Genomic DNA, 10,401 nt, shown 5'->3' on the forward strand with positions numbered 1-10,401 from the left:
AATAAATGCATTACCCGATATCCTACTTAAATGACATGTACAGATGAAACTGTAACACATTTCCACAACTTTCAGTCTCTGTCGGCCCAGCGTGCATCTTGCATCTCATCCAACCTCGAAACGTGTAGAAACACTCAGTCTCTGCCCCCCACACACATGCTGAAGGAACTGTGGTGTACTGTTTCACATCCTGCATCAACTTGCCTTCTCGCAATTTTTCATGTCGGTGTCAGCGCTGCCCCAAATGTGACCCAAAACAGTGGAGTAATCTGTGATTGGCTCGTTCATTTGCTAGTAATTTTGAAAAAAGCCGAACTCGGTTCAATTGATTTTTCCGTGGAACCCTAGGCTATTAACTGAAAATCTATTCTAAATGTGAAACTCCCTTTTCTAACCGTAACCCAAAATTTTATCTCAATCTCCGTACCTGAGAAGCACTTTCACTCAAAACTGGACTGTGCCGGAAACATAGAATTTTTTCGCTCTATAGTTTCCATATGTTTGTGATCATTAAATGAACAAAGACCTTAAAGGGTGATTACACTTGGATAACTAATGGCCATGTAGTGCGTAGGTGATTCGGCGTTTTTTATTTTTTGCCCAAACTGAAAGATTTGTTCTCGTCTCTGGTTAATAATGGCCCTGTTCATGCTTCAGTAACGGCAGGAAATTGTGCTCGATATTTCAGTTCACGAATGTGAGAAAATCCTTTTTCCTACAAATTAAACAAGTAAGAAAAAACAACTGTACCCAGCTAAGGATTTGGAGCGTGTTGGAGAGGAAATCTTCAACACAGCATAAAACCCAGGATTTGTTTATAACATCACAGGCCGTTAACTTGCAGGAACGATTCCAGTTCTTTTTGTATATAATTAGAAACAGAAATAATTAGAAAAATATCTCAGTGACATCAGACCGTGCTGCATCATATTTGGCACTGTGAAGTTATTATGGTTCATGCCCATGAGTTCATGTGTTCATCTGCACAATGGAGACAGAGATGGGAGGGCTGAAGCCTGGAACCAGCGACCTGGCAGAGGAAAGAACAGAGATGCGCTCTTCAAAAGAATAATGGAGTAAAATGACCTATTGAATTGCTTCATTTTATGCTCCATCTTTGCTGTAAGAGACAGTTCATCACACCTCTAAGGTTGTGAGTTTGAACCCCGGCTCGTGTGGAGTTTGCATGCTCTCCGCATGTTCCCCCAGGTTCTCCGGTTTCCATCCACCATCCAAAGGCAAGTACACTATTGAATTGGTGACATAGGTGACATATCAAATTGTCCATAGGTACGAGTGCATGGTATGCCTGTGTGTGAGCACCCTGCAATGGGCTGGTGCCTCGCCCTGTCCCCACCCTGCACCCACTGTGCCAGGATGGGCTCCATCAGCTACAACCCTGAGTATGTGAAATATAGTAGTATAGTATTATAGTAGTATATAGTAGTATAGTATATTTCACAGTTGATGCAGCTGCTTTTTGTTTTCTTCCTGTGTGGCCTTCAACACACAAAGCCAGATAGCCACACATAAAGATGGAGTGAGTCCATCAATAATAGCTTATGTGTGCGCAGTCACATTTTTTTTCAAATGGAGAGACAAGGCGCAGTATGCTTTCTAAATTTTATTTCCATTTTATTTACTGTCACAAAAAAAAAAAACTCTCTCTCACTCCCCATCTGAGCCTCTTTCCACACTTGTCTCTGTCATAGTTTTAAACATGCAATACAGCATTTTAGCACACTTTAGTGGATTGTGGTCAATTAATAGTAATAATATTTAGGTATTCATTTGTATAAAGCTAATTAATACATTTATATATTTTCCTCATTAATTTTCAATCTTCATTCACACATTCTGTTTCAGCAACAGAAAGATCTACAGTTTCAGTAACCAGTTTCAGTAAGCAGACCCTAAAACTGCACATTTGACTTAGACAATTTACAGTAATTTAAAAATAATTTGTTGGCCAACAGCTGCAGAAAGTTATACTCACACGGTACATAAAGTGCTTGCACATAAAAAGTAACTCCAACCATATGCTGGTGGCACAGCCTGCTTGACTCATCAGTACACAAATAAACACCCGAGATAATTCGTCACTTCCAACTGTGATAAAATATGCGCTCAGACAGGTATGCTGGAAGCTAAAGCCCCAGGATCTGGGGAGCGGAGGTCACGTGGGTTCCCTCACACTCTCTGTGCAGGTGGATTTCGGCTGCAGGAGATTTGTCTCAAATCCAGCCATTACACCCAGGACACATCCTGCTGCCTTCTGCATGCCCAGCAGAAGGGAGCTTCTTCTCACCGGCTGATGGTCACTCAGTTCGGAGGGATAAGCTCTCTCTCTCTCTCTCTCTCTCTCTCACACACACACACACTCACACATACATCTCTCTCTTTCTCGTTCTCTCTCTCCCCCCTTTTTATTGCCCTCCCTTGATGTTAAACAGGATGTCTCTATGGATACAGGGGTAAACAGATGATAACAGCCCTCCGCCCTTTAAAGCTCATTTGAGTGGTGGAGTTTGCAGGGCGAGGCAGTGCAGGACCAGTTGAGGAGCAGAGGGGAGATTGCAGAGGTAAGCGCAGCAGGACTTTAATTTGACATTTCGCAGCCGGGGATCTTCTTTGCAATGCCTTCCCACCTCCACTCGCGCAGATGCACATGCTCACAAGGCGATGGACTGGCGAATTCCTGCACGCGTGCTGCGTTTGTGTCAATATAGATAGCGCAGGACCACTCGTGTGCCAATGATCGTTTGCATGCGTGACACTCGCAGCTCAGTCCTCCTGCGAGCTATTTAATGGAACATTAAGCAGCGCATGCTTGCGATGTAAGCGCCCATAATGAATTTGTTTGGGGAGTCCAATTAATCATGCAGTGGGCACTGACATTCCTAGGCCTCCTGTTAAATACTTCTATGGTGTTCAATTTGTATTTTGCAAAATTATGTAATTATGAATTATAGCTCACATATACTGAAATCTAAGTTCACACTCTACCTACTCTGCATATGATCTCAACCCCACATGTGAGAAAAGGAAGGAAACGCCTCTGTTGGGGCTTTTTGTTTTGTTTTTATGAATTTATATAATATTTATTTCATATTTAGAATTTACGTAATATTTCAAATAAGTATGTACATGTGTGTACATTACATATATTAATCTAAACACTGATTAAGATTAATCTTTCTTTAAAACAATTAAAAATAAATAATAATTAGATAACTTTTACCATAGCTAATCTTATTCTGACCTTCATGCTGATATCTGAGAACTTTGAACATCTTTTTAAATTATCTTAAACATACAAAACTGAAAACATCATCTGTTTATTAAAATAAAAAAAAATGAAAAGGTGTTAATATAAAAATTCCCAGCACCGAATTAAATGCAGCATCTGAGACAGGTCTCATTCTTTGACAGTTCAGGCAGAGGCCTTTAGGCAGCTACCAATTAAAAGCACCCGTGTCCCGGGTGGAACAAATAGGATTTCGGTTCATGTCTGGAGCTCCAGAGCCGCTGCCAACAGCGGCAATATGAAGAGGCTGAAAGCCCTGTTACGCAGAAGCAGAAGCAGAACACCCAGCAGGGCAAGAGACATTATTTCTGCTGCTGGGTTAAACCTTCTTTTGTCCACGCTGCCAGAGGTCTGATGAATTAAAAGCAAATAAAGTGTCTCTCATTGCAGTCATGGTCCAATTTAAGTGGGTGTTTCCATTCCTATTTTAATCACATTTTTATTACTCCATCCCGAGCGTAAATCAACTTGGAATCCGTTTTTTAAACAAGCCAAAGCTGTCTGGATAGTTTCGCAATCTAAATTTGGCCACAACACCGACCCACCCAAAACAATGTGCAGGACAGAAGTACAGGGATGGACAAAAAAGGTGAAGCGGAGCCCATGTGGGACAGAGGCCCAAAGTAAGCATGCGGAGGGGCGGTGGCCGGACCTTTTGAATGAATGTGGTCTTTATTCCCCAGCCTGTAAGCCCCTGAGTTCGCATCGCAGCCAGACCCAGCCGTCAGCCATCACGCAACACACACACACACACACACACAAAAACTGATGCTTATTATATACTCATCCTCCTCTTAGTCAAAGTAACAAATTAGAGTGAAATGCTGTCTGGGGATTATGTGCAACAATCGTGTACTTTTTTGTTAAGGAACAGTTAGTAGCAGGAGCAGTAAAGGTAGCGATCACAGGGTTATTCTATTAAATAACGCTGGTGGTGAAATAGTTCATAAAAACCATGAACATGATTATTTCAGAATGACTATTTCCTCACAAAGACAATGATTTGGAGACGTAAATGCAAACACGAGCGCGCACAGGAACAACCTGACGTCGTCAGGAAGCCCGGTGTGTGCGCGGGAGCGTGCAGATGGCGGCGGGAAGACCTCCCGGCAGAGCCGAGGCCTGTCCAAGCCCACCCACCATCATCAGCAACACCTCTCCTCTTCACCTCCCGGCTAAAGTGACTGAGGTTTTACTGATGAAACCCGCTTTGCTTAAAAAAAAACCCCACAAACCTTTAAGCTGTCAAAACCAGGGCCGGTAGCCACCTTCATGACAACGGCCCTGTTATTACAATCACCGCAGAGCGCGTAGCACATAGCGCAGAGCTCCGCATGGCTAACATTCGAGCGCTAAGGAACAGTCCAGGGATCACACACAGATGTCTCTCCATGCGGTGTGCTGTTAATGGCTTGTGAGGACATTCCTGGCATGGGGGGAGAGAAGGTCGCCGTAGCAACCGAGCAAGGCGATTTCATCACCGTGTGTGTACAGGAGTGGGGCTCCGAAAAAGGGGTGAAGTCATGTCCAGCACGACTGCAGCACACAATGCAACAAAGAAGGGAGGACTGAAGGAGCCGCTGCCCTGTGCTCCTCACACCGGTGTGGTGGACTCTGCCCTTTTATTAAACGGAGACTCCTTTCCTGTAAATAAAGGCTGACATGTTTAAGAAGCTGTTTGAATAAGCGCTCTTGCTCAGGGCTGCCCTTTAATCAAGGCTTCAGGGAGTGCGGCACTGCAGACACATAATGAGCTACTCCTGGCTTCGGCTGTAATTTGGCTTTTCCTCATTTGCCGTGTATTAAATGAGGCCCTTCGAAGGCCTGAAGGTAATATGCTGCTAATGGATGTTCTCCGCAAAACTAAATTCATAATACTCCAGTCATGAATGTGGGCTGTTCAAAACATCGCTTGACTTCATTTGTAGCATTTATTTTCAATCTCTGCAAAAAGATTGCAGTAAGTTGAAGCATGAGACAGGGGAGCATGAAAAAAGTTTTTCGCTCCTTTCTTAAGGTTTGCTGAAGTACTTTATTCAGTAGTAATGTACTAGTAAACCATGTTTGGTGTGCTTTTTTTCTCTGTCCTTGTTAAGTAAAATGGGAAAAAGTGACTCAAAACAACAATCTGGAACCACTTTTGAACTAGGGCATAACAACTCAGGTCAACTTATATGTCAATAAAGTTAAAGACGAGTCAAGAAGTCAAAATGACGCCAGCTTCACATGTACAATCCTAGAGGTCAACTTTGCTTTTTACATCCCCATCTCCAGATGTCGTTAGTATGCTGCCTCAAAATAAATAAATAAAATAAATACAGTACAGGCCAAAAGTTTGGACACACCATCTCATTCAATGTGTTCTTTTTATTTTTAGGACCATTTACATTGGTACTGAAGGCATCAAAACTATGAATGAACAAATGTGGAGTTATGTACTTAACAAAAAGTGGAGACCTGACCTCCACAGTCACCGGACCTGAACCCAGTCAAGATGGTTTGGGGTGAGCTGGACCGCAGAGTGAAGGCAAAGGGGCCAACAAGTGCTAAACACCTCTGGGAACTCCTTCAAGACTGTTGGAAAACCATTTCAGGTGACGACCTCTTGAAGCTCATCGAGAGAATGGCAAGAGTGCAAAGCAGTAATCAGAGCAAAGGACGGCTATTTTGAAGAAACTAGAATATAAAACATGTTTTCAGTTATTTCACCTTTTTTGTTAAGTACATAACTCCACATGTGTTCATTCGTAGTTTTGATGCCTTCAGTGAGAATCTACTAATGGTCATGTAAATAAAGAAAACACATTGAATGAAAAGGTGTGTTCAAACTTTATATATATAAAGAAAAAAATATATAAAGAACTAAAACCTCACAATCGTGAAAATCCGAAACACCTCCAGTACACCCCCCTTCACCCGAGGAGACCAACCCTCAAAAGACAGTTGTGCTTCATGAAACATGTTACAATACTATGAAAAAACACCAGAGTTTCCACGCTGGCCAGGTCCCTGCAGCAGAAGGAGGAAACGGGAGAAGTGTTTACCCCACCTTACCACATAATTTTACCCTCCGTGCTCCCCAGGCACATCAGCATGGTGGATAATAAGCCTCCCGCTGGCCCGGATCGACAGAGGGTGGCACGGAACATTTACTTCATTTGGCAGACACTCTTATCCAGAGCAACTTTCATAAGTGCTTTATAATATCAATCACTGAAATCCCTCGTTTGGTTCACTAGGACCTGATCTGTAGATACCATTTGCATAACAACTCAGAACCCAATTGATTTTGTTGTTGCTGTTGTTGTTTATAAGTATAGAAGGTGTATATATGTTTTATTCCAAATATTTTCTAAACAAGCTTGAATTTGAAGATCTTTAATGACTCAGCTGTTTGAACATAGTACCTTGAGAGACGGTGCTGCCATGCTGCTGCATTCTGGATCAGCTGGAGAGGTCGCTAAGTAGAGAGAAGCAAGGAAGACCAGCCAGGAGTGAGTTACTGTCTCTGTCCGGGTTTGATGGTGCAGTCGTGGATATGGTAGGATCAGGTTAAGATGGTGGCGACTGAGGGGATTTGGGTCTTGACCTTGACCCCATCTCCTTTTCTGGAGGTCATCCCCTTGAGTGTCTGCATGCCCCCTTGGGCACTGGTTGTGAGACAGCAGCCGTGACAGTTACAGTAGTCCAGTTTGGAGATGACCAGAGATTGTACAAGTACCTGAGTAACCTTTGTTGATAAAAATGGATGAATCCTTATATAATGTTGTATGGTATGAGAAGGTATGGCAATGTGAGATGTGTAGGAGAAGGAATTGTCCATGTTTCAGGCAAGTATAGATTTTGTTGGACACGTTTACATCTGATGGTGGAAAAGTTGGGTGTCATCTGCATAGCAGTGATAGGATAACCTATGTGAAGAAATCACCAAGTGATTTGGTGTAAAGGGAGAACAGGAGAGGGCCAAGTACTGAGCCTTGAGGGATCCCAGTCGAGAGCTGTGTCAAATGCTGTTGTAAGGTCCAGAAAGATTAGCACTGATGACAATTTTACAGATCTAGCAGCATTTAGCACCTCTATTATCCTTCTGCTACTTGCATACAATTGCTACATATTGCATTAGAGAGCCAAGGAGTAGGAGGAGAAGTCCTCTTGGGTTAGGATGAAACAGGACATAGGAGGTGAACTGATGACGTGTCTGTGGCTGATCCGATGAGGAGAAGGATTTGGGTTTGGGAAGAAGTTAAAGGGCATGCAAAGGAACTGATGAGGTAGAGACTGAGTTGGTGATGAATGTTGGTTTATGGTGGAGAGGGCAAGGTAATGAACTCTGTAGTTGAAGATGGGTGACTGAAAACTAGGTCTTAGATATGTCTCTTTTGTGACAGGTAGTTTGCTAGTCAGGTAGAAGAAGTGGAGGAGAGGAAGAAAACAGGAATCACTGGTTTAGAGAGACACATTTCAATTAATTTGAGTTCTTGATGTCTTTCTTTGTGTATCTATCAAGTCTCACAGTTAAACCTGAATCTTTGGTTGTATCATTTGCTTATTGGTTTAATTTATGTTATACCTCACTTTCTAAATGTGGCATTTTGGGTTTGGCAGTGTTTCTCAGAATGGCTGAAAGTGCTGACATGGAGATGCTCCTAACAGCTTTCAAGAAGTTCGCCATTCATGGAGACACCAAAGCAACGGGAAAAGAGATGAATGGGAAAAACTGGGCTAAGCTGTGTAAGGACTGCAAGGTCATTGATGGCAAGAACGTCACAAGTACTGATGTGGATATTGTTTTCACCAAAGTCAAGTGAGTTTTCATTTCTATGTCGGTTGTTCATGCATAGAGCTTGAATGCTGTTTAGCAACAATGTTTTCACATTGGCAGAGGGAAGACCTCACGGGTTATTACTTATGAGGAGTTTGAGAAGGCTCTGGAAGAGTTGGCACCAAAGAGATTCAAAGGCCAAAGCAAAGAGGAAGCACTACAATCCTTACACAAGCTCATTGAGGGAAAAGAGCCTGCTAACGTTGGCGTAACGGTGAGAGAACATCCTAAACTAACCCATGACACACCTACATTTACATGGATGGCATTTAACAGATGCCCTTATCCAAAGTGACATACAATCAGTAGTTACAGGGACAGCCTCCCTGAATTGGGGTTAAGTGTTTTGCTCAGGCACACAAGGGTAGTGAGTGTGGTTGAACGTGTGACGTTGTGGTCGTCTGGTTCATAGGCGGGTGTGTTATCCACTAGGCCACTACCACACCCTTAGTATTCATTTAGTAGAATGAGTTCAAGATCCACTCAAGAAAAAAAAATACACAGATGCTCACATTCCATGTGACTCACTACAAATGGGTTATTTACTCATGTGAGTGAGTATTAAACACTTAAGCGGCAGGATGAAGTGATCCATGTCAGCAGTTATGAGAGTAAACAGTGGAGGAAAGGATAAGAGGCGTCTGTTCAGCGCATCAGAACTTCATTCAAACCACAGGTGCCTGGTTTTCTCTGCAACTAGTTGCTGATGACATCCACCCGACCATCTGATTTATCTTGCGGTCGGTGCCTCTTGTGACAGAAGGTCTCCCCCGAGGCTTTGCTTAAACACAACAAGACCAGGCCTGGTGTAGATTTCAAGACTTTTGATGAAGTGCCACACCCATGATTTATTTGCAAAAAGCAAAAACAAACATTAAAAGCTAAAGGAGACGTTTATTCAGACACAACCCACCTAAACAAGCTGGTTTCCTTAATCCCTGAAACAGCAGGTTTGTGACACTAGAGGGCAGCGGGCACCAACCCAGTATCAGGAGTTCAGCTTTCTTTTTTTTTTTCTGTAATATAGCTATATTATACAAAAATGACATCACCCTGTTCTGGTTCTTATTTCTTAATTCATAAGTATGTTTGAATGTATATATGTTTTGATTTCACAGAAAGTAGCCAAGACTGGTGCTGTAGACAGACTGACCGACACATCGAAGTACACAGGATCCCATAAGGAGCGCTTTGACGAGGCTGGAAAAGGGAAGGGGAAGAGTGGCCGCGAGGACCTAGTTGAGAACACAGGCTACGTTGGTGCCTACAAGAATGCAGGGACTTACGATGAGAAGACAAAGGCCAAGTAGGCTCTGCCCTGCAATGGGAAATAAAGAAAGAAAAAAAAAACAGAGGAGGAAGACGAACTCATACTTCAGCACTTACGTCTGGACCAAAGCCGAACTTTGACCCTAAAAAAAGTCCACCACGATGGAGATATGACCCTCTGAGAAACAGGGACATAATGCTTGTTTACCTTTGAAGCTATGAAGATGTCCTACAGCAGTACAATATAATCAGGAGGTACTAGCAAAAGTAGTTTTTCATAGGTGGAAAAGCACAGGCAGAACCCTGCCAACCAGCTATATAAGAAGTCGTTCTATAAATGGCTATCAAGTGGCAAGCATTATTGAAAAGGATTACTCAGTTTTACTCAGTGCAGCTATATTACTTGCATTATCGCTTACCTTCCGTCGCAGATAGATTAATGCAACTGTTAGAAGAGACATAAAATTGCATGTCTGGTGCATCATTTCTGGGATTACACAATTCTGCATTATAGAATTCTTTCCCCCTCACATTAGGTTCTGTGCAATAGGTTCTGTTTTTGCCTTTCTTTTATATACATATATTTTTTTCTAACAACTGGAAAAATACAACTGATATTGTGTTCATTTGTTGCATTTTCATGTTTCTATTGTGAATTTCACTGAACTTTCAGCTGTATATTTTTATTTGTTTGCAGTTTGCATTAAAACCAGTAAACTCTCAAGGCTGTCTGATGGTCAATGAATGAACGCAATATTCTGTAAATAAACATTTATGGGTCAATTTGAGAATGATATTCATTTGCTATTGATATAAACACTAAAGCATCATTGAATAGATTTAATACCAGACTTCACCATGCCAATGTTTGATGAGTGTCAGATTTAAAGGGACGTTTTTTTTGCCAAATGGTGTAATTAAAAGCTCCAAAACAGTGTGGAAAGTGTTGAGGAATTAAAATGCAGGCGCCTTCGACACTCTATATTCAGAGCTCTGACATTTA

The 10,401-nt window shown here is 42.3% G+C and overlaps 1 protein-coding gene across 4 annotated transcripts; it reads left to right on the plus strand.

Annotated features, from left to right (window-relative positions):
• Positions 1-2,417: 2,417 nt before the first annotated feature.
• tppp3 (tubulin polymerization-promoting protein family member 3) lies at positions 2,418-10,181 on the plus strand. 4 transcript variants are annotated; one of them, XM_028957185.1, is made up of 5 exons: positions 2,418-2,582; positions 6,712-6,801; positions 7,913-8,111; positions 8,190-8,343; positions 9,248-10,181. In XM_028957185.1, coding segments are annotated over exons 2-5 (546 nt in total). In that variant the 5' UTR covers positions 2,418-2,582; positions 6,712-6,800; the 3' UTR covers positions 9,440-10,181. The 4 variants fall into 4 exon arrangements, with proteins under 4 accessions (XP_028813018.1, XP_028813019.1, XP_028813020.1 ...); XM_028957186.1 differs by lacking the exon at positions 6,712-6,801 and having other exon boundaries at positions 2,426-2,582; XM_028957187.1 differs by lacking the exons at positions 2,418-2,582; positions 6,712-6,801 and adding an exon at positions 5,854-5,901.
• Positions 10,182-10,401: the final 220 nt, after the last annotated feature.

The sequence above is a fragment of the Denticeps clupeoides genome, chromosome 16 (assembly GCF_900700375.1).
Source record: "Denticeps clupeoides chromosome 16, fDenClu1.1, whole genome shotgun sequence".
Lineage (NCBI taxonomy): Eukaryota > Metazoa > Chordata > Actinopteri > Clupeiformes > Denticipitidae > Denticeps > Denticeps clupeoides.

What these genes read in the sequence shown, in the direction of transcription:
- tppp3 (XM_028957184.1), top strand. Translation starts at nt 7,789, where the DNA reads ATGTCTTTCTTTGTGTATCTATCAAGTCTCACAGTTAAACCTGAATCT. An exon ending in ATTGTTTTCACCAAAGTCAA is followed by an intron (nt 8,112 to 8,189) that starts GTGAGTTTTCAT and finishes TCACATTGGCAG; the next exon opens with AGGGAAGACCTCACGGGTTA. An exon ending in CTGCTAACGTTGGCGTAACG is followed by an intron (nt 8,344 to 9,247) that starts GTGAGAGAACAT and finishes TTGATTTCACAG; the next exon opens with AAAGTAGCCAAGACTGGTGC.